Raw genomic sequence first — 25,374 nt, 5'->3', positions numbered from 1 at the left:
TGGTAATTAGGAAATTTTGGGAAATGAGAAAGCTTAGTGATGGCACAACATACTTCCAGACTTCAAAATGTGAAACACTGAATGCCTCCCCAGTTGAAGCTCAATAAATATGATTTTTGGTTTAATATTTAATGGAAATTCAAAGAAAATAAGTATTTCTATATTCATTAAACTTATTAAGCTCATGTTTAATGTATCGAATAACGTGTTGACTCGTACTCAACTTGGTGCCATTTAATATTTAACTTAAGTAAATTTTGTTACTTAAAGCATTTTAATGACTTTTCACATGATATCATAATACAAAGGTTAATACTGTGCTTTTATGTTTTATGTGTCCCACGCTCAGGGTTTTGAAGGATAGCATTTAAAATGTTGAAATGAACCTGAATTCGTATTGATACCGCATGAGGGGAAACTCATAATGCAGATCAACTTATGCTTTCAAGAGCATTCATTAAGAAAAGAGAGTATTGATTAGCATCCTCTATTCAGTGATATAATGCTGCTTTAATATTAACTGCATTTGTGCTGATGTAGATTCAGTTGGTAACCATTTTACTTTTTATACAACATGGAGAGACAGGGACTGAATAACAAGTTTCTTTTACTCCCAATTCTGGAAGCTTTTCACTTAATATGGTTGTTGCCGAAAACAAGAACGAAAACAAAACCACAACTATACCACCCTTGAATATTATTCAGTATTCCAAGAAATGCATTGATGTAGCATCAAGAGGACATTTTTAATGTGAAGGAAGACTAATAACCCAGGCTAACAGGTGAACTCATAGAACACAGAGTAGACTGTAAGGTATAATTTACCTACAAATGAAAAAAAAAAAAGGCAGCAGAGTGGAAATAGGGAACAAGGGAAGATGAGTAGCAGGAGAGGGTGACTGAAACCCACTCCCCGTTCACTGTGACTGCAAACCCTGCAGGACAAGCGAGGTGGGTGTGTTGTGTGCAGAGAGGGTCACAGGTCCCATGTCCCTGTACTTCTGGGCAGGGGAGCTGGGCCCCTAAGTGCCCCAGTGCTCTGCAGATGCACAAGCATGTAGCTCCTACTTCTGCGGAGTTCTGCTCATTCCCAGGCAGCAAAGGGGGTGCTAAAGGAGTGGGTGGGGTGTCTCAGGGGCCCAACTCCCTCCTAATCACCTCTGGAGGAGCCCATGCAGCTGTGTCAGCCTTCTGGTCTGCTGGGTGGGACTGATGAACACTTGTTACTATTATAGGAAGAAAAAGGTGGCTCATGTTTGTGCTTTAAACATTCTTATTTGAAATATCTTTGGGATGTTTGAATGGTAAGCAGACAATTATTAACTGTACACAGATGTGTGTTTTCTTCTGTGATGTTTTACCCCTGCATCCAATCCTACGGAGTGATTTTACAATTCTCAGCACAACAGCATCATCAACTGCACTCTTTCTGGCCAAAGATTTCTCTCCCCAGTGGTAGAAATGTGCTTAGGTATTTTCTTTTTCTCTATTATTTCAATAGTGCTTTAGAATCATGGACTCTCTAAGCTGGAATGAGCTTTAAGGATGATGTAATATCTTCATTTTGTAAATGAGTAAGCTGTGATCCAGAGGAGTTAAGTGCCTCACTAAGGTGCACACATGGTATTATAATAGTACTGTCCCAACTGGAAGAAAGCCTATCATTAATTGAAATCACTGTACTCTCTTGGCAGAATATAAATGAACCTCAAATCACAACTTGCTTTTTTTTTAAGATTTTATTTATTTATATGACAGAGAGATAGAGCCAGAGAGCACAAATGGGGGGAATGGCAGGGGGAGAGGGAAAAGCAGACTCCCTCCTGAGCAGGGAGCCCGATGCGGGGTTCGACCCCAGGACCCTGGGATCATGACCTGAGCCAAAGGCAGACGCTTAACCAACTGAGCCACCCAGGCTTTCTTAATAGAGAAACTGCTGAAGGTACCACTGATAATTGGCTCACAGAATAGTCTTATTTTATTTTTTAAATGACTCAAAGACCTTTAACTTAACTTCCACCAAATCTGTAATTTGGTATTACTAATCCTAAAGACTTAGTTATTACAATAAGTATCATTCCAGGAAAGAAAGGAGTCTTATAAGCAATGATTCCAAAGACAACTGCAAGTACCCATAACACTGGGCAAACTATTTTCAGATAATTATCACCTCTGACTCTAAGCACCATGATAGAACTTGCTACAAGCTGGTAAAATTTTGGTTTTACCAGCGAAAGTTTGGTGGTTAACAGCTATTTTCAAACTTTTATGTAAGACTGAAATAAACTATATCATTCACTATTAGAGACCTCTTACTTAATATGAAAGATATGTAGACGTTCTTATAGAACATTGGAAAAAGAAGAAAAGCCTGTTAGTCGATGGTGGGAGTTCCAACATTTCTTTATAGGAAAATCACTCTGCATAAAAATGCTAAGTCCTTTCAACTGTATTACCCTTAATTTTTAAACTGCTCTTGTGCTTTAACAGATATACATGCATTGTCTGCATTGTATTAGCTTTAGAATAGGACTACAAGTTTGATTTACCATTAAATATCATATCAGTCAGGATTTAAAACATAACTAAATATAATAGTATAATTTTTACCTTATGTCATATTAAACAGAAATTACATAGTATAGTTCCCTCAAATTTACAGTAAAATGCAAAGGCATATATTTAAGGAGGGGAGACACATGTATTGCCCCAAATTGCAGATGGACTTTTTCTGTTATTCTAAATATTGTATGGGAAGCCCAAAGCCCTTTGGGAAAAAAAAATCATGAATCAATCTCCAGCTTTGCTGCCTCTAAAACAAAAACCAGTTGTGTTGCATATGATTTGAGGATCTGCAGCTGAATTTTCACACGGAATAATCTTAACTTAGAAAATAGTATTTTTAAGATTTTTAGATCGCCATCAGAGGAGGGAATGTTACCGTGATAAAAAAATAATTCTTGGCAGATGAATACAAACACCTGTGTGCTATTGCAACAAGCCCACATTAAACCCTGAACATTGACAAATAACATACCCAGGCGCTCACGCATCTCCCGCAAGTGGTGATTTTGAAATCCCCATAGAGATCTTTGATGGCACCGGTCGTGAAGAAACCTTCCACCATCAGCAGAATGCCATACACAAAGAAGGCAGCCGCGATGCCGTAGATCACGTACTTGAAGATGTCAATCCTGGGGGAGAAGAGACAAAGGGATTTATTTCAATAACTCTTCATGCCTGATTGGCAGCAACTGATTCTCACGTGCTCAGGCTCCTTTGGAATGACAGCCACAGAATATTTATGTCCATAAGGGAGGTTGGACTTAAAAACATTTTTGCTTTAGAGGCCTAATGTTTGTATATATTTTTTGTTCAGCCTCTTCTAGTATTTGTTGACAGGGCTTTGACCTTTGTTTTCCCCTCTTTTCTTCCTGCCTCCCCTTCCCTGGTTCACGCCAAGGTAGTCTTGGGCAAGCACTGAGTCACATTGTGAAAGACGTCTGCTGAAATTCATTTGTTAAGTAGGATAATCATCATATCATTTCTCCAATTATGACAAAGTATCAAATATAAAGATTTATATATCTACTACCGAGTTTTGAAAACAAAAGAGGAAGAAAGCATCATGGTAATGATAAATCCATTTTCAATTAGATGACCACCTCATATTTTTCTTATTATAGCCAATTATAATTATGTTTTATTCCACACTTATCGTAAACAGTCACTAATATTTTCTGCTGATATCAATGTCAATAATGGAAAAAATTATGTTTTTAAAGAAAAGTTACAGTTTTGAAAAATCAAGCCTTTAAGGCAGAATCACTAATGGATTCAGAATTTGGCTATGGAACTGGGCCTGAGCCCAGTTTGGGCATAATACCATGGAGGAATGGGAGGGCATTCTTTCCTTTCTCATGATTCAGTGCCCATGTATTTAAAGGCAGAGGGCAGGGAGAGACACCTGCATCGTCTATAAATTGCAGACAGATGTTTCTGTTATTCTAGATACTAAATGAGAATCCCAAAGCCCTTTGGAATGAAAAACCGTAAGTTAACAATTTTGCGACTTCAAGAAACAAAGCTACTTGGGGCACCTGGGTGGCTCAGTTGGTTAAGCATCTGCCTTCGGCTCCGGTCATGATCCCAGGGTCCTGGGATCGAGCCCCGTGTCGGCCTCCCTGCTCAGCGGGAAGCCTGCTTCTCCCTCTCCCACTCCCCCTGCTTGTGTTCCCTCTCTCGCTGTGTCTCTGTCAAATAAATAAAATCTTAAAAAAAAAAAAAAGCAACAAAGCTACTTGTGTAGCCATGGTATGTGGAGAGGTATATATGTTAGCTAACATTCTGCTTTCATACTCTTGAGATCCATTTGTAAGAAAATTGCTCCATATTTCTCACTGTCAAGTTTATTTTTTTTCTCTTTCCTCTCATTATTAGAGTATGAATGGAGTAGATACTGGTGGAGGCCAATGATGGAAATACCCTGTTGACTCTTTATCAGGGGACAAATGAGGGATTAGAAAGCTTGAGCATGCTGATAGAGATTTAGAAACTCTTGATGTTATGACAATATTTTTTAAAAAATACATGTAATAGCATAAGTGAATTTGTTGCATATAAAAAGAATAAGAAGAGCCTGCTAACATTCACTGTACCAGGGCAATTGTTTAGTGACTGATTTTCACTGTCTGAAAATCTAAATATTGCACAATTTTACTTGTCAAGGGCAATGAGGCAGATGATGTGAACTTGTAAGCTTATTATGCATGTGAAAGAATCTGAGGATTTCAACTTACAGATGGGACTTTGAAGAATTTGATTCAATGGGCTTCTCCATAAAACTTTTAGGTTAAAATGACATGTTTTAAAATATACTTAAATTTTTATTCAGAAGTAATTTCAAATTTATAAAGAAGTTGTGGAAAATGAACAGTATGAAGATAAACTCGACATCCTTGATCTATTTTATAATATTTTACCTCATTTACTTTATTGTTTTCTTGTGTTTCTCTCTGTCTCTGGAGAATTACATCTGAACATAGAAAAATTCTCCACAGTATACTTACTGACTTCAGGGAATCTAATATTGATGTAATACTTGTGTTAAATCTCATTGTATTCCAGTTTTACCAACCGGACTGACCCAGTGATGAACTTTCTGGCATCTTCTCTCCCAGTAAGGGATCCAGTCTAGGGGTAAATACTGCAGTTATTGGCCACCTGTCTTTACTTTCTTTTAACCAGGAACACATCCACAGCCTCTTTGTCTTTATGAAATTGATGCTGTTGAGGAGTAAAATCCCACTCTGTCCTTATTAGATATAACATTCTTCACTTTGAGTTTCTCTGATGTTTCCTCTTGATTAGACTCAGATTACTCATTCATGGCTGGAATACAATAAAGGTGATTTTCTGTGCATCTGCCCCTCAGTAGTGATGCTGATTTGGATCATCTAGACAAGATGATGTCTAATTTCTGTACTGCGCAATTGCTGTTATTTCCCTTGTAGCTAGTAAGTCATCTGTGAAGAGATAAACATCCTGTTCTACATTGAAATTTCCTGCCAGTGTTAGCAGTCATTGATGGATCTTGACTAATCCAATCTTCCTACTGCATTAACAAAATGCTCATTTTCTAACTGTAGTACTCATTCACATTTACCAGTTGGTACTAGATATTCTGACATAAGCAAGAGCCCTCCCTTTTCCCCTTTTTATTAATTTTTTGTTTATTTGTCTATTTATTAATTATATGAACTAAGGATGTCTGCTTTTTTCTCTGAAGTTTATAAGCCACTACTCTTCTTAATTATTTTGGTGCTTAAGTTTTTCTAGACTTGGCCAGTGGGCATTCCCAAAGCCGACTCCTATATCCTTGTGACGTGTGCCCATCATTTTTTGTAAAGTATTCCTTTCTTTCTCACACAGCAAGAGGACCGAGGCTCTCTTTGTACATACCTCCCTCAACCCCCAAATTAGGCATCTCTTTGCCAAGCCCTCGTTCTATTTTTTTAATGTGTCTATATTTATTTTTTAATTTAAATTCAATTAATTAACATATAATGTATTATTTGTTTCAGGGGTACAGGTCTGTGATTCATCAGTCTTATACCCCGTGTTCATTACAACACATACCCTCCCCAGTGTCCTTCACCAGCCACCCCATCCCTCTACCCCACGTCCCCTCCAGCAACCCTCAGTTTGTTTCCTATGATTAAGAGTCTCTTGCGGTTTGTCTCCCTCTCTGGTTTCATCTTTTCATCTTATTTCATTTTTTCCTCTCTTCCCCTATGATCCTCTGTTTTGTTTCTTAAATTCCACATATCAGTAAAATCATATGATAATTGTCTTTCTCTGATTGACTTATTTCGCTTAGGATAATACCCTCTAGTTCTATCCACATCGTTGCAAATGGCAAGATTCCATTCTTTTGATGGCTGCGTAATATTCCATTGTAAATATATGCCACATTTTCTTTATCCATTCATCTGTCGATGGACATCTGAAGCCCTGGTTCTTTTAATGAGCAGTAGTATTGGAGACCAAGACGTGGGGACTCGCTGCTGTGATATCTTTGCCTCTTGGTCTTTTCAGCGTACCAAGTTAGGGAATACATGCATGTACACACACACATTCATATATACAATGACATAAACACATACATTCAGGTATCTATGTATATATGCGCATACATGTACCGGTGCGCATATATTTGCATATCAGACACACACGTATTTTAGAACTCTCGAGTTCATAGTGATATTTCCAAATCTAATCGATTCCCACAGGGGTTTTTTTGTGGCCTTCCCCCACTCTGTATTTGTATGACCTTCTTCCTTAGTGAGAATCCTAATTCCCAAGAATAACACATATATTCTTTTGTTTGATTCATAATAAATCTAAAACTATTTCAGTATTATTTCATCCAAAGTATTACAAAAATCAAACCTATCTGAAAAGAATGCAGAATGTTTGCAAATCCCCTAACCCTCCACCCAAGACTAAGAATATATAGTCAAACACTGAGTTTCTAAATTACTTGGATTAGTTCATTCTTTTTTCTTCCTTTCATTGGGCTTACGGCATTCATTTGAAATGCAGTGGCGATCTATTTGTTTCAGTTTGTTTCAGTTTTAGGTTCTCCATCCCAACAATATTGACTTAATTTCATTTCTGAACATATAGAATATCATTAACATGCTTCCAAGAGTCAAATCTGTATAAAAAAGATACCCCCAGAGAAGGGTCATGACCTCCCCTATCCCTTCCGACCTATTCCTTGTTCATTGCTCCCTTGCATCCTTCTTGTGTTTTTTTATGTAAAGGCAAGCATGTGTATATGTGTGTGTACATATTCCTGTTTTCCTTTTGCTTTTACATAGAAGGCGGCCTATACACATGCTCTTTTGCACTTAGCTTTTATTGATCAGTAATATCCTTAAAATCACTCCATATCAGTTCAGAGATCTTCCTTATTTTCTTCGACAGCTGCATGGTAGTCCTAGTGTATATATGTATTTATTTACCCCATATTCTATGCTTAAATATTTAGATAGATAATCAATATTTTGCAATTACAAATAATACTGCAATGAATAATCTTGCACAAATGTATCAGAATAATTGATAGTGTATATTTAGGGTAGGAGGATGGATGAGTTGAAAAGCAAAAGCACGCAGCTTTGTTAGAAACTGCCAAATTCCTCTCTGTAAGGGTTGTACCGTTTCTGCATCCCCAACAGGGATGTATGAGACTCCTTCTCTACAGCCTCAACAAAAGACTATATTGTCAAACTTTTGAATTATTGCTAACTGATGGGTGATAACTGGTATCGTAGTTTTGCTCTATTTATCTTAGTAAGAGTGAAATGGAACGTCTTTTTATAGAATCATAGGCAACATTTGTCTTTTTGTGAATTGTCATATCTTTTGCCCACTTATCTGTAAGATTTGTATATTGGGAATATTTGGTTTTTACCTATAACACATGTTGCTAATATTTTCTCCTAGTGTGCCATCTGTCTTTTGACTTTGCTTATGGCATTTTGCCGTGACACTTAAAAAAACAAAAACTTCGATGTTGTCTAAGTTATCTGTCTTCTCTTTTGTTACACTGGGATTTTAGTAATAGTTATAAGCCTTTATTTATACCCAGGTTATACAGGAATGATGTTTTCTTCTAGCATGTGTATCATACCATTTTATTACACTTAGACTTCTGATCAATTTGGTGTTTATTCTTTGGGTAGTGCAAAAACTGGATCTAATTTTACCTTTTTCAAAATGGCTGTCTATCACACCGGAAAACTCTCAGATGTGGATGCCTCTCTGGGGGATGGGGAGGTTAGCAGCATCCATATTTTATAGGTTCATATTAGTTACAATATCAAAGAGTGAAGTGGCGTTGTTAATTTTGTCCAGTGTTATAATAGCCTTATTTGTATTATTTCTAAAAGTCCTCTTCTGAAGACATATATTTGGGGTATTTTGGGGTGACGTGATATGATGTCAGGGATTTGCTTGGATAAAACTCCAGGTATTCATATATTACTTATAAAGTTAAGACGTTCAAAAATAAAAGCTATAAAAATTAAAAGAAAAAGAATGAAGAAAAGGTGTCTAGTTGTCCTAACATCATTTATTAAAAAAGACCACCTTTGGAGGGGATTAAGAGTACACATCCTGATGAGCACCGGGTGTTGTAAGGAAGTGTTGAATCACTATACTGTACACCTGAAACTAATATTACACTGTATGTTAATGAACTGGAATTTAAATAAAAACTTAAAAAGAAATAAAGTGCTATGCAAATGAAAAAAAAAGTGCCTCCAGAAAGAACTATATAGGCATATTTACTGTGCTCATGTATTGCTAGACTTTTCTGGTATTTTCATACTTAGAAAAAGCTTCTATAGGTAGCAATTGTTGCAAAAGCAGAAAAGAACATTGGTGACTGTGGTAGGTTAAAAAAATGCTTCCCTCCAAATATATTCACTTCTTAATCCTTGAAGCCTCTGAATATTACTTTATATGGCAAAGAGTCAATTTTACCTTCTATGGTGTACATGGTGATAAGTTAAAGATCTTGGGAGGAGAAGCTTATCCTGGAAAACTCGGGTGGACCCTAAAGGCAGTCACAGGTATCTTTATGAGAGATGGGCAGAGGGAGTTTTGAGAAAGATACTCAGAAAAGGAGGCGGGACAGTGAAGATGGAGGCAGACACTTGAGTGATGGGGCCTCAAATCAAAGGATGCCTGCAACCAGCAAGCCTGTGAGAGGCAAGGAACAGAATCTTCCCTAGGGTCTCAGGAGGGAATGCAGTTCTGCTGACACCTTGGCTTTAGACTTCGGGCCTCCCCAACTGTGAGAGAATAAGGTTGTATTGTTTTAAGGCACCGAGTTTGTTATAGTCGACTCAAGAAACTCATACAGTTACTTTATTTCTTTACTTCTTTAGTATTTCTGTACCTGTAAGGACTATTTTAAACTAATTTGCATATTGTCTAACGCACGTGTATGTTAAAAAATAAAAGAATATAGGACAAGTTGCTAGTGCATATGATATACCTCTTCTCAAAGTCGGGAAATGGCTGCTTCCTCCTAAGCACCTAAAACCAGTATATTACCGAGTTGGAGGTGAGTGGATTTTCTAGCTCAGAGTGAGATATTTATGTATATCCTATACAACCTCAGTAAAAAAAAAAAAAAAAAAAAAAAAAAATCAGCAATTTTAGAGACTACTTGAAACTGTTTTAGAATCTTCACAGTTGTGATGGAGAATATCCATGTTTTATTAGTTTTTAAGTGAGGCAAAAAACACATACCACGAGCTCTAGCCTCTTAAGTTAAGTGTACAACACAGTATTAGCCATAGCATGGTGTTGTACAGTAAGTGTTCAGAACTTGTTCATCTTGTGTAACTGAAACCCTAAACCCCGCGAACAGGAACTCCCTGTTCTTCTCCCCAGCCCTTGGCTAACATCATCCTACTTTCTGTTTCTATGAGTTTGACTACGTTAGGCATCTCATGTAAGTGGAATCATGCTGTATTTGTCCTTCTGTGACTGGCTTATCACTTAGCATAAAGTCCTCAAAGTTCATCCGTGTTTGGAGAACATAACAGAACTTTCTTCTCTTTTATGGCTTAATGATATTCCATTCCGTGTATAAACCTCCTTTCCTTTACCATTCATCTGTGGACGGACGTTTAGGTAATGTCCACATGTTGGCTATTGTGAATAATGCTGCAATTAACACGGGAATGCAAATCTCTCTTTGAGATCTTGATTTCAAACCATTTGGATAAATAACTGGACGTGGGATTGCTGGATCATACTTTATTTTGTTTGTTTTTTATGTAATGGTTATACCACCTATTGTGAGGTGATATCTCATTATGGTTTTGATTGACATTTCCTAGACGATGAGTAATGTTGCGCATCTTTTTTTCATATGCCTGTTGGCCATTTGTATGTCTTCTTTGAAGAAATGTCTATTGGAGTCTTTTGCCCATTTTAAGTCAGGTTCTTGTTTTGCTATTGAGTTGTAGGGGTTCCTATATAGTTTGGATATTAACCCCTTATTGGATATATGGCTTGCAAATATTTTTTCCCATTCTGTAGGTTGCCTTTTCACCCTGTTAAGTATTTCTTTTGCTGCACAGAAGCTTTTAAGTTTGATGTAGTCTCACTTGTCGATTTTTGCTTTTGTTGCTTGTGCTTTGGTGCCATATCCAAGAGTCATTGCCAATCCCAACATTATGAAGTTTCCCCCTCTATTTCCTTCTAGGAGTTTTATGATTTTAGGTCTTACATTTAGTTCTTTCATCAGCTTTGAACTGAATTGATTTTCGTCTATAATGTAAGATGAAGGTCCAATATCATTGCTTTGCAAGTGAATATCCAGTTTTCCCAGCACCATTTATTGAAGAGACTACCCCTTCCCCATTGTGCCTGGGCACCCTTATTCAAAATCACTTTCACTATACAAGATTTTCTTTCTGGGCTCTCCATTCTGTTCCATTAATCCATATGTCTCTTATGTCACGACTACATTGTTTTCTTTCTTTCTTTCTTTCTTTTAAGATTTTATTTATTTGACAGAGAGGGAGAGAGAGCTAGTGTGCACAAGCAGGGGGAGTGGCAGGCAGAGGGAGACGGAGAACCTGGCCCCCGCAGAGCAAGGAGTCCAACAAGGGGCTCGATCCCAGGACCCTGGGATCATGACCTGAGCTGAAGGGAGACGCTTAACAGACGAAGCCACCAGGCGCCCCACTACTACACTGTTTTGATTACTGTAGCTTTCTACTATGCTTTGAAATCAGGAAGTGTGAAGCTTCCAGCTTTATTCATCTTTCTCAAGATTGTTTGGTTATTTGGTGTCCTTTGTGATTCCACAGAATTTTAGGATTTCTCTATTTCTGTAACAAATTCCGTTTGGATTTTGCACTTAATCTATGAATCACTTTGGGTAGTATGGGCAGTTTAACAATATTATATCTTCCAATCTATGAACATGAGATGTCATTACATTTATTTGTAGCTTCTTTAAATTATTTCACCAAGTTGGTTAAGTTTATTCCTAAGTGTTTTATTCCTCTTGATTCTATTGTAAATTAGAGGATGTCATTTGGAATTTAGGCCTCTTACATTTGCTAAAACTTGTTTTCTGACCTAACATGGGATCAATCCTGGATGATGTCCATGTGCACTCAAGAAGGATGTGTATTCTGCTTGTTGGGTAGAATGTTCTAGATAATTCTGTTAGGCCCATTTGTTCTACAGTGTTGTTCAACTCCTCTGTTTCCTTATTCATCTGCTGTCTGGTTGTTCTATCCTGTACAGAAAGTAGAATATTGAATTCCCCTACAGTTATTGTGATGCTATCTATTTCTCTCTTCAGGTCTGTCAATATTTGCTTCATATATTTGGGTGCTCTGATGTTATGTGCATATATATTCTTGGTGAACTGACCCACTTATCATTATATAACATCCTTTGTTTCTTTTGACAGTTTTGACTTAAAGTCTATTTTGATTGATATTTTTATGGCCATCCCTCCTTTCTCTCGGTTATCATTTGCATGGAATATCTTTTTTCATGCTTTACTTTTAGTGTATGTGTGTCTAAATCTAAAGCACTTCTCTTGTAGACTACATATGTTTGGACCTTATTTATTATTCATTCAGTCACTCTATGTCCTTTGGGGAATTTAATCCCTTTATGTTTAGTGATTATTGGTAGGAAAGGACTTATTATTGCCATTTTGAATTGTCTTCTACCTGTTGTGTAGCTTTTTTTTGTCTCTTCCTCTGTCTTCCTTTCTATTTTGTTGATTTTTTTCTTTTGACATGGTTTGATTCCTTTCGTACTTTCTTTTGTATACCTTCTAAAGGTATTTTCTTTGAGATCATGATGGGTCTTACATAAAACACCTCATACTTAATCTATTTTAAGCTGATAACAACTTAACCACAATTGCAAATAAATACTCTAAAGTTACTTTTCCCCTTTATACACTTTATGTTACTGGTGTTACAATTTACACCTTTTAACATTATTTATCCGCTAACACACTTTTATAGTTTATACAGTTTTTTGTATACCTTTGTCTTTTAACTTCTATGCCGGAATTAAAAGTGATTTACATACATTACAGTTTTACAGTCTGTATTTGTCTATATATTTACCTTTACCAGTGAGCTTTATACTTTCATGGGCTTTTTTGTTGCCATTTAAAGTCCTTTCATTTCAAATTTGAAGGGCTCCCTTTAGCATTTCTTGTAAGGCAAGTCTAATGGTGATAATATCACTCAGCTTTTGTTTATCTGGGAATTTTTAAAAATTTCTCCTTCATTTTTGAAGGATAATTTTAGCAGATACAGTATTCTTGGTTGGTAGTTTCCTTTGTTCAGTAATTTGAATAAATCACCCCACTCTCTTGAGGTGAGGGAGTGTTCCACCTCCAGACCCTTAAGCACAACTTCAAGTCTGTTTTGCACATAAAGTAATAGTTTCAGGTTCCAGGGATTAGGTTCTGGGTATCTTTGGGGGCCATTATTTAGCCTGTCACAACCTATACATGTAACGAACATTTCCAAACAATCAACTGTTCTTACATAAAGCTTTCTTCAAACAATCGTAGGATGGACATTTACTAATGTTACATTCCAAAATGCATTTAAAAAATTTTAAATCGTCAATATATTTAAGTTATGATATATCTGACATTATCATATTGGCTTGAATCCCTCTTTCACTAAAGTAATCTTTTATCAACATGCAATATATGAACTTAACAGAACAAAGAACTTTGAATATGACATTAGAAAAATTAAATTCTTCTTATCTATCAAAATGAGTATTCTGTTAATGATATGTCAACAAAATGCATTAATAACCCCTCTGATTATGAAATCACTGATTGTGTCCATAACAGGATGAAATAGCAGATTCCATAAGAAGTCTTTGTTTTGCTACTTTTGTGTTTTTTTTTCCTACTTCTTAAGCAATTCATGAAAGTACTTAACCTCCTTTCTGAATGTGAACTTTAAAATTTGGTATTTCTCTAAACAACTGTTTTACTGATTTAAAAGCAATATATGTCCATTGTAGAGAAAAATAAAGTTAAAACCAGAAAATCAGTTTATTTACTGCTTACCCTCCCAGTTTTTTTTCTCATAGTAATTATAATTCATTCCAAAAGTTATAATTATTCTATACTGCTTTACAAACTTCATTTTTGGCAAATATACCATGAATATTTTAAATGTTATCAATATATTTTTTAAGATTATGGCATATTCTATCATTTGAAGGTATCACAATATATTTTACCAATTCTCTACTACTTTCATTCAATGGTAGGAAGGATAATGGTCCCTCCAAAGATGTTCGTATCTAACCTCCAGAACCTGTGAATATGTTATCTTGTTCAATGAGACTTGGAAAATGTGATTAAATTAATAATTTGAGATTTGGAGGTTATCCTGTGTTGACAGGATGTAATATATTATACAATATAATCGTTAAGTCCTAATAAATGAAAGGAAGATGCAGAAGAATCAGAGTCAGATCCAGAGAGAGATCTGAGATGCGACAGTGCTGGCTTTGAAGATGGAAGGGGCAAGCCAAGGAATGCAGGTGGTCTCTAGAAGCTGGAAGAAATAAAAATACAGATTCTCCCCTGGAGCCTCCAGATGGAGCACAGTCCTGCCAATACCTTGATTTCAGCCTATTTCCATAAACCCAGTAAGACCCATTTCAGAATTCTGATATCCAGAACTGTAAAACACACACACACACACACACACACACACACACACACACACACACACACCCCAAACAATAAATTTGTGTGTGTTTTTTTTAATTCACTAAATTTCAGCAGCAATAGGAAGGTAATGCACCACCCTTACAAACAGCATGGTAATAATGATCATTTCAGATAAATCTTTGTAAGGAATGTATTGTCAAAGTGGTATCTGGAAAGTCTGAACCAAAATAAAAATGCATTGAGAACAGTTAGAGGGCTTATTCTCTGTTTCCCAATACCATGTATTATCATTTAATTTTTCTGATAATTTGACAGTAAAAACAATAGTATCATTTTAATTAATTTTCTTGATTTAGTAGTATGGATGAACATATACTTACAATCTATCAATCATTTGTATTCTTCAATGAGGTATGTTTTTATATTTTTCCTACTGCAAAATGTATCCTTTTGTTGTTGAATTAACTCTGCCTTTATTAACATTAGGACCTCTTGTCATGTAAGTGGTAAATATGTTTCTCGGTTTTGTGTATTTTTTATTATTTTAAAGTAATAATTCACAGAATAAAATTTAATTTATATTATATCAAATCCATATATACTTTCCTTTGTGATATCTTACATTTCTTAGTTACTTCTTGCCCCATGATAAAGGAAATCTTAATCTATTTTTCTTCTAGCTTCTACAAATTCGTTTATTCTTGAATTTTAAATTTTCAATTCATCTGAAAGTCTTTTGGTAAAAATGTGAATAGGGACATAATTTTATATTACTTATAACTACTTATATATACTTAATTCTCTTTTTACTCTCTCTATTCTAGTCCATTTGATATATATATTTTTTATTCCTGTGCCCTATAGTATTAATTATTGTAGGTTCTCCATTCCTTCTATTTCTTAACTTGATGCATCCTGGAAATCAGCTCAACTACGAACTCTACCATTCTTGGATTCCTATCTGTTTCATCTGATGTGGATGGCACTTTGCTAATATATCTTTCCCATGTCAGTGTTTGAGGAAAATCAATCTGTCTTGTTCTACTCTGGATCCCTAAGGATTAGAAGAGTAATCGACACATAGTATAACCCACTATTTTTTGCTGAATGAGCGGATTCATTAAAAGACAAAGGAGACAAAAGATTAGGCTGAAAAATTATATCTGCATATTTGAAAACAAAAACACAGAACTATAATAAATACAATAAGTTTTAAATTCCATACTTGCTATTCAATTTGCAAAGCAGGCAAAAACACTAAGATAGCTGCTCTTGAATAAAGACTAAGGTTTAGCAAGTGAATTATGGGTTGTAAGCATCTCAGAACGAGAAGTTCATTAACAGCCTTGTCTGAATACCTTCATTCTCAGGCAAATCAGTACATTCCAAGGCAGACCAAGTACTCCTTAGAAAACTCTTGACTTTTGGAAAGTTTACAGAGCCAAAAACTATTGCCCTATAAATTGGAATCCAACCAAAATCTCTCTCTGAATCACAAAAAGCAAAGCAAGTTTTCCTCTACCAGATATGTAGAGGAATGTGAATGAAATCATCATGTTCTCATTTGTAAATATTTGTTTCTAAAGTTGCTGTATTCCTGGAAGTTAGAAAAGAGAAGAGAAATTAGATCTTTGAATTCTAATTGAGTCTGAAACCTACTTTTGGTGCTTACTTTGAAACATCTACTCTAGTCAAGATGTACAGCATTAAGAGTATTGTGGTAAGTAGGGTATGTGCAGGGACAAACACCTTTAGGAAGCGTGATACAGGGCATTAAAATCGTGGTCCAGCTTCAGGGAAGACACCACCATCATAATCGAAACCATCATCACCACGGTCGGCTGGAGAAGCATGTTCATAAACAGGTGCATAGTCTTAATAGGTACCAGCCCTTTATAACTGTTTTAAAATATCAACTCATTTTATCCGAGTAACAGCCTCAGGGAGTTGGCATTAGTTAAGTCTCTTTTACGGATGATGAGGGACTGAGGCAGACAGGTTAAACTTGTCCAAGGCAAGAAAGTAGAAAGGGGCAGATACCACATGAAATAAACCGGGGAAGTTTGACCCCAGAACCAGTGCTCAGTTCTACACTTGCTTGTTTTTCTACCTCAAGTCCTCATGATTTACATACTTGGTTTCATTGTTGTTGTTTTATATGAGTGAGGTGTTTTTGTTTGTTTGTTTAACACTCATTTGAGGATTACTAGTCTGGGTGAAATACTGTATAAGGAGATGCTTTCTGTGTTTTAAACCAGAAGTTAGGAAGTCTATATGGTGTTCTAACGTAAGTTCTATATGGGACTGAAATTATTTTTGAATCTCCAAGACTAATCAATAATCTTGCTTCAATACTAATTTGTCTGATCTTCAAAATTCTTGTAAGCAGAAGATTCCAGCAATCTGGTTTGATTGTCAGTCTCCTGGCAGTTGACGTACTGCTGTGATTTCTGTCATTCAATGAAACCTGGTTTTGTTTTACCATGAATTCCTGCTTTCTTTTCCTTTCTCATTCCCATCCATGACTGTTTTCTATTTTGTTTAGTTCCAAGAAATAAACATCTGAACTATAAGCAGATTTAGAGATTTACATACACAGGAAGTTGAGAGCAAAACCAATATGTCTATTTTATCTGAGCTTATTGCCTGCTTTTGTTTTAGGCAAACAAAGATTAATTTTTATGTGTGCATTCGATACCAAAGAATTCATTATCTAGTAACCTCAGTTCTTGATGCATTAAGTTCAAGTCACAGTATTAAACTTAGAAAATAAAATACATTCACTCTGAAAATCAAGGGTACCGGATCCTAGACCCTCACTATAATTTGTCAAAATCCAAACACAGTTCCTGTCTAATTAATATACAGGGGCATGTATTTGTGAATAAGACTGTCTCTTGCTCAGTCCTCCAGAAAGTTACTCAAGAAGCCAAGTCACTTAGCAAAATTAGTGGTCTGAATTGTTTGAGATCTAATTTTCTAACCAGTTTCCATATTTCATTGTCCTCTATGAATCTGCTCTGCAGAAGTAAAATGCATACCCTGCTTCTTGCTCACTCAGCCAAATGAAAGTGATGGAACACATAATAATACCTTGCCAAGAGCAGGTAAGGAAGTCTGATTCACAGATCAGAAAATGATCTCCTCCTTGGGCACCTGGGTGGCTCAGTTGGTTAAGTGACTGCCTTCGGCTCAGGTCATGATCCTGCAGTTCCTGGATCGAGTCCCCGCATCAGGCTCCCTGCTCAGTTGGGGGTCTGCTTCTCCCTCTGACCCTCCCCCCTCTCATGTGCTCTCTCTCTCTCTTACTCTCTCTCTCAAATAAATAAATAAAATCTTAAAAAAAAAAAAAGAAAATGATCTCCTCATCACATAGCAGAAAGTGGTAGAGCAGTGAACTGTTGCCAGCGTGGATTGGGCCTGAATGGAGATGCCAAACCAAAAAAGTTGTAGTCGGAGTGTAAGAATATCCTTCAAGGGAAGCAGTGGGCTAGACCACACTCTCGTTGTCACAACACTTGGGAGCCAACAAAAGACCACGGACTTGAAAGGGATGAGAAGCTTTTCAGAAACCAAGTTAATGAGAAGGGACAGAGTGATACTTAAAAATATATCAGTGGGTCACAAAATCTTTGAGAAATTCCCTCTATTCTCTCTCTACGGGGATGTCTACTTCTCAAATGGGATCTGACACAATGGTTTGATGGATGACATCAGCTGAAGATGGAGGAGCTACACTTCGGTCACCTTCCTCTAGTGAAGGCTGATGGTATTGAGAATTTTATGTCCAAAACACAGGTTGCATGAGAATGGAGATTATTCCTATATGTATTTATAGTACTTACGAATTTATAATATTATTTATTATTTATACACAAACTTATTTATGAAAAGTCAGTTTTGCATGCTAGACAGATGATTACTGAAATGAAATCATCATCTTTCACTCTGCCTGACCTTCACATTTCTTCCTATAGACTAAGAGATGTTGCCCATGTTGAGATGTGTGCATGTGTTTAAGAGAAAGAAGACAGTGAAGAGACAGAGATAGAGAAACTGAGATAAAGAATGAAGTAATCCCCAGATCCTGGTGACCACAGGAGAAAAAGTGGAGGCTTGGGCAATTGGTTTTATGTTTTAGTTCACACATCCAGTAAACAGGCTTCTTTTCCTTTTTTATAAAGGAAATGAGACAGGAGTGCCCAATTTGGTGGAACCAAGCATGTGAACTATGGAGAAAAAAACAGACTATAAATGACTAAAATTGGCCAATGGGTGCTTTCTTCCCATTCTCTTACACATTCTTTTCCAAATTTACCTTAGCTCATTTCCAAGCAAGCCGTATTGCCTGCAAATTCATCTCTCAGCCACCTCTATTCTGTATTTCCTTATTTTACGCCCTCTGTTTCCCCTTCACCTTACCTATTCCTCGGATATCCCTATAAGGCAGCATCCCATAGGATAATCTCTACTTGCTCTAAACCAGTATGTAAATCTTTGAATGTCAGTTGGCACCAATGGTACCTAGTATTTATGGTACATATCTTCCCTCTGTTTTCATGAACCGTTTGCTGCCAGGGAAAGAGTCTGAATTCCTTCGGTAGCTTCAGAAGGCCTTGTATAAAGAATTTTAGTTATTTGAAATATAAAAACAATTTGAGCACTTGCTTTTATTCCAATCAAAATGGTATTCTTCCCATTCCAAAAATGCATTATTAATTTCACAGTTAACTTCCAATGGGACAGAGAAAAGGTAAAAGTACCAAATTAAGCTATGATCTCTGATTTCTCTTCTGAACTCCCACCCACACTACTCCTTCAGAGCTTTAGTAGAATTCTGTGATATATTAAAGTCTGCTGTCTAAATGTCAAGTAAGTATCTTGACAATTGGTTTCTAATAGATGTATACAATCATCTCATTTCATTTATTAGACTCATCATTTCTTACAAACTTCTATTCTATATCTAAAGTTAGCAATTTGGATGTAGCCTAACTATAGAGAATCTGTAGATTTTAAGGACATCTGTGGTAGCTTAAAATAATGCACAGTGAAAACATATTTTGTCCAGTGTGGGCTGAGATAAAACTGAAAAGAAAATGTCAGTTTTATCACATTAAAATATATCCTTGCAATCATTTTCTCAGGGATCTCTGAAACTAACCTGCAATAATCCAAAGCATTTTCAGACAGTTCAATCATATTCCAAATGATGAATATCATTTATAAACTTTCAAGGACCAATTCATGCTATATAGCTAATGTAATGGAAATTGATGAACTGTCTGCTAAGGGCTTTAAAGAATTTAATTTAATGGATAATGGTAATTTTTCAAAACTAATTTGTAAAATAAAATTACATTGGGAAATATGAGGAAAATGATATAATTCCTTTGGTTTTTTTTAGGTTATGATTTTTAAAATTTGCTATTAATTCATCTCCATTAGTCACTGACACTGATGAAGCTCTAAACTGATACTTCAGATTTAGGGACTGTTTTTTAAATAATCTCAGTTCTTAACTGAGTGGGTCATCAACTGCTTTCTCCTCTTAGTAACTATGTCTGGAGAGGTTCTCAGTCTCACACATGCTTTGTCATATTTCTTATTTTATGGCCAATCTTTCCCAAATTTTAAATGCCAATGTATTTTAGATAAACATAAATATTTCAAATAAGTATTTCCTTTTCCTCAGAATTTTGCTATGCACTCTGTCCAAGGGTACAGGCCCTCCACTCTGCAAAGTAGGAAATTCTTGCTCTATTACTTAATAGAAATGTATACCATTTTTCTCTTTTCTTTACATAGAAATCAGGAACTTGAATTAATAAAATAATAATCTGTGAGCAATATTTTGTTCAAGATTATCTGTCTGTAGCTGATGAATTATTTAAAAATTTAGCAATATGACATATTTTCTGATATTGAAGTTGGAGAAAAGTTGTCTTCTACCTAGAAAGTTGTCCAGGTTGACCAAGTGTTGTCTTAGATTAGGGTCTTAAGTTGTAATTACACCACCTCAGTAGGAACTGGCCCTGGGTAAATAAGAAATGTCATTAACCTTTTTGATGGAGTTATGAGAGTAAAAAGCAAAGTCACTCTCACCAGCCATATTAACTACTAAGATTTGTAACTCTAAACCCATCTTATTCCAGGAAAAGTCTATATAAATTAAGATCATTGAATTTACTTAGAATGACAAAATAAAGCAACATGAAAAATATTACAGAATTGCATAGTATCAAGAAGCATGAAATAAATGCAAGAGCTTGTAGGGGCCATAAATGCTATGGTGGCTAATGAAACTGAAAGTCTACTATTGGCTGGGATTATCAAATACAGTGTAAAATAAGCTATCTTCTTTTTGTGGGCATTGCATCACTGAATAAATGATCTGAATTGGGAATTTATTTGGAACTGAATTCAGTCCTAAACATGTGTTATCTGTGATATTAAGTAATAAGGGACTGCAACTTGATCACCAAACTCTTTTGCTTCCAGACTATGTTTGAGTTACTTTTTAAAAAATATTAAAGGTTAGTGATCCTGGGAGTTTGCACTGTATGAGTTAAATGTACATTTTAAGCATAAATCAGGTTTACAGAATGCTGTTAAATATTACTTATGATTTTTTGTTAACAGAAGTCAATAAGAACCATTCACCAAGATTTCTTAGGAAGTTCACATCACTTCTGTGAGGCAGGGAAAGAAAGATGATATCATACCCAATGTTGAATTAAAAAATTTAAAAGGTAAGGGCACCCATAGAGTTTTGGTGATTGTCCTAGAATTAGCTGCAGAGTCTACATTTATACCTGGACCTGTTCTCTACTCTCTGCTCTGTTCTACTAGAGCAGCCTCTGCTCAGATTAGAAGAGCAAACGAAATGCAAGCATTCCACTTAATGGTAACTGAATTTTTGATAAAACTTGACAGTCAGATTAAAACTCAGATTAAGTCCAGATGCAGTTGGCTTCAGATCTTCTGCTATGTGTCCTGTATTCATGGTAAAGGTCAATGTTCTTTTGACTCACATATTTATTTCTTCATCTATAACATTACCTCCCTGAGTGCTAGACCCCTATTTATTCGACACGCAGCAGTGTGAACATATACTTTCAACACGAGAAGCAATCCTAGAATGACTTACATGGTGAAGACATCGAGTGTATCTCCAGCGGTTCTTGCCATCTCAAAGTAGGTCTGCAGAATGTTGACAGTTCCAGACAGTGCTTCATGGCCACAACCACAGAACAGGGCTACCCCAGCGTAGAGCAGGATGGTGGCAATCAGGGAGGCATAGGGAATGCCTCCCAGGCATTTAATACAGCACTCAAAACACCCTGCAGAAGACCAATGGAAGACAGTTAGGATTTAATATTTTTTCTTCATCTATATTAATATTAATATTACGTTAATATGTTTTCGTTCTTAGAAATAAGTCAGCATCATGGGAAGGCGTATTTGCAGTTATAGATGACATCAGGTCAACATGTACATCCAGTCTGCCCTGCAGGGTATAAAAATCAAGTTTCTTAATTATAAACCCATCCTCTACAAGTAAGAGAATATTTAATTCCATTGAAGGCTTCCTCTTCTACCCCCAAACCAACAGAAACCCTTCCTTCCTGACCCAGACTTCCCGTAATAATCTTCACCGTGTATATCATTCTATCTTGACTTTATTGCTGTCAAATTTCATCTGCTTAAGTTTTTATTTCAATGACATATAATCTATGGAACTCCCCTTAGCTGTATTTTTAAAAACAACTGGTCAAAACCTGTTCGTTGCGAACCCAATTTAGTGAACTTTGCTCAGCAAGTTTTTAGAAGGGAACGAGAACAGATTAGGCAATATCTGAGTGCACTGCATGCAGTAAAGCAAACTATTTTAGAGGCTTTTGAGTTCAGATATTAATTTATGTTATCTTTGTAGTGACTCAAATTTGAAATCTACTTCTTGCTGTGGTGCGTGATTAAAAAAAAAATGAGAAAGATACTGAAAAATGAGAAACCAGGACAGGTAAAATCCTCACTCTACCACTGTGTGTTTTTTGGCAAGTTTATTCTTTTCATTTCATCATTTGTAAAAGGGTGACAGTAAGAATTCCCCTCAAGTCGTTCTTGTGAGCATTAAGTAGGTAATCACACTACTGGGTATTTCCCCAAAGAATACGAAAACACAAATTCAAAAAGATATATGCACCCCTATGTTTATAGCAGCATTATCTACAATAGCCAAATTAAGGAAACAGCCCAAGTGTCCATTAATACGATGAATGGATAAAGAAGATGTGGTATATACACCACGGAATATTACTCAGCCATAAAAAGAATGAAATCTTGACATTTGCAACAACATGGATGGAGCTAGAGAGTATAACGCTAAGTGAAATAAGTCAGTCAGAGAAAGACAAATGCCATATGATTTCACTCATATGTGGAATTTAAGACACAAACAAAGAGAAAAAAAGAAACAAACCAAAAAACAGACTCTTTGCTCTAGAATAGATGGTTATCAGAGGGGAGAGGGGTAGGTATGGGTGAAGCAGTGATGGGGATGAGAGTGCACTCGTCATGATGAGCACTGACTAAGGTACAGAATTGTTCAATCACTATATTGTACACCCAAAACTAATATAACACTATATGTTAACTACAATGGAGTTTAAATTACGTTACATTACATTACATCACATTACATTAAAAAGTGAGTTAAATAGTGTGTGCCATGGAGTAACCACTCAATAAACGTCAGAGCTACATTACTAGATATACATGTAACTACATTAAGATTAACTATGATTGTATTGTAATATGGTTTTCAAAAATACTTTGACGACAGGAATCGCTTTTGCTTTTTAAAGTTTTGTCACATTAGTCTTTTGAAAGACAGCTTGGTTGTTAATATTAAAGATAAGTATCTTTAATAACTTAAAGAACTTGCTAGATATCTTCTAAGAGCTTAACTAGAAGTGCTTAAGTGTGTATGTTTTGCAATAAGACCTGTTGATGAGGTAGTCTACCAGCTGCTGGTAAGAAAGGAAGCCTAAGTAAGGGGCTACCAGGCTCAGAGCAACTCCTAGGATGGTCTCAGTTTCCCCTGCACCCACTTGTGTGTGTGTCCCCCGGGCTCCCCTATATATATCCTACTCCAGAGATTGCCTCCTGCTTTGCTCCTTTTGGAAATTCTTGATCAAAGCTCCTTTTGTGGGTGCCTGGGTGGCTCAGTCGGTTAAGCGACTGCCTTCGGCTCAGGTCGTGATCCTGGAGTCCCGGGATCGAGTCCCGCATCGGGCTCCCTGCTCGGCGGGGAGTCTGCTTCTCCCTCTGACCCTCCCCCCGCCTCATGTGCTCTCTCTCTCGCTCTCTCTCTCAAATAAATAAATAAGTAAATCTTTAAAAGAAAAAAAAGAGTATCTTTAAAAAAAAATCTCCTTTTGTAATGCTGAAGCCTCTCAAAAACTCTCTACGTGAGTGGTTCTTCCTTTCTGCAGAAACAAATAAATGAGATTGGAAAACAGATCGTTATTTATTGTACTTAAGTAAGTCATGGGAAGATCTGTGTGCCCTTTATCTAGAATGCATATATGTTTACAGTAACATACACTGCATGCGATCATTGTAAAGTCCTGTGTGAATTAATTTTATATTTAGAGAATGGTCTAGCCTGCTAATTTTAATACTGATCATTGGAACTGGCCTTCTTGAGAGAATTATGGGTCACCTCATTTGCCCCAGAGGCAAAAAAAGAAATCTGAACATGTCCTCACATCCATAGCAATTGTTAGCCCAGGAAATCATTTCCTGAACATTCCTTCCCCGACACACACACACAATGTGGGGAAGAAGAAAAGGTTAGAACAGCTTGACACTTCATATGATAGGAAGAGATTTCACTAGCAGATGGATGAGACCAGAGTGTAGTCTCTGAATGTCAGTGAACACAGTTTTGAGTAGAGATTATACCAGGGTAGCAGAAAAATCTTTGAATTATTCTTTGTTTCTCCATGTTGTAAAAACTTCATCTTATTGTTTATTTAAAAATAAAGAAGACTAAGAAACAAAATTAGTACCAACCCAAACAGGAGTTTACCCTTATTTTGGTGAGTGCCCCGAAACAGCCCTATAATTTCAAATCCAATTCCTTTGTGATTTCTCTCCCTTACTATTCTTGAAGAATTCGATATAGGTATGTGGGATTTTTTCTGCAGGCATTGAGGTATCAAAACTAGATTAACAAAACCCTCCAGAATAGAAGTTTAAATATAAAGAAAAGAGTCTAAACATTGAATTCATAGATAGGGATTACCTTTCCTGGGTCTTACCAAAGCTTATAACAAAACAAACATAAAATCAGAATGAGGCCCAGGAACAATGAGGTGGTAAGCCTATATAGATGATCACCAAAATGCTACTGAAGACTTTTGCTTAATTCTGCTAATCTGAATTCTATCAGAGTCGGTTTCTACTTATTTCACATTTTCTTGATTGTGGTTTAGATGGACCAATACTAAGACCCCCATGCAAGCAAGCCTAGTTACCTAGACTCCATATATCTCAGGAGAGGGAGGGTGGTGGTGGTTATTAGTATCACAGTGTATAGGACTAGTTATAGGAGTGCCTTTTAAATTTAGAAAACCATGAGCTAAATTTCAATACTGTGTAAGCCCAAATTAACAACCCTGAGTTAAGAGGCATTTCTGAATGAGTTCAAGATCTCCAAATTAAATGGCAATGTTTCTTTTACTCCCTATTTAAATGCTGCCATTTAAATCCCTCAGAATTATATTAACCCCATTGATGAATAAATACAAATTTCTCTAGCCCTCCCTCATTGCCAAGTCAGGCTAGACTCCTTCAGTTGGAGTCCTGATCCTCTGCAAAGCTTTTACTCAAAAAAAGAAACTTGAAGAATCTTATCCTGCACATTCTGCACTTGCAGTGGGCTAGATCCTAATTACCCCCACTCTTCCACGGGGCCTGAGTTGCCCATTAGATTTAAAAGAAGACTCTCAGAACTCCCATCTGGGGAAGCAGCGCATCATTTCAGCCTTCTCTCCAGCTGCCAGAATCCCACATAGTTGCTGGCAGGG

General features: G+C 36.3%; 1 protein-coding gene across 2 annotated transcripts in view; it reads right to left on the bottom strand.

Annotated features, from left to right (window-relative positions):
- Nucleotides 1–25,374, bottom strand: part of GPM6A (glycoprotein M6A) — a 324,615-nt gene that overhangs the window by 24,590 nt on the left and 274,651 nt on the right. For both annotated transcript variants that reach the window (XM_027599958.2, XM_027599957.2), the window contains exons 2-3: nt 21,429–21,621; nt 3,038–3,194 (exon numbers count right to left, since the gene is read on the bottom strand). In XM_027599958.2, coding sequence (XP_027455759.1) covers nt 3,038–3,194; nt 21,429–21,621 — 350 coding nt within the window. The remainder of the gene's footprint in view (nt 1–3,037; nt 3,195–21,428; nt 21,622–25,374) is intronic.

This window comes from Zalophus californianus, chromosome 2 (genome assembly GCF_009762305.2).
Source record: "Zalophus californianus isolate mZalCal1 chromosome 2, mZalCal1.pri.v2, whole genome shotgun sequence".
In the NCBI taxonomy this organism is placed as follows: domain Eukaryota; kingdom Metazoa; phylum Chordata; class Mammalia; order Carnivora; family Otariidae; genus Zalophus; species Zalophus californianus.
This window is presented reverse-complemented; position numbering and strand designations above follow the sequence as displayed.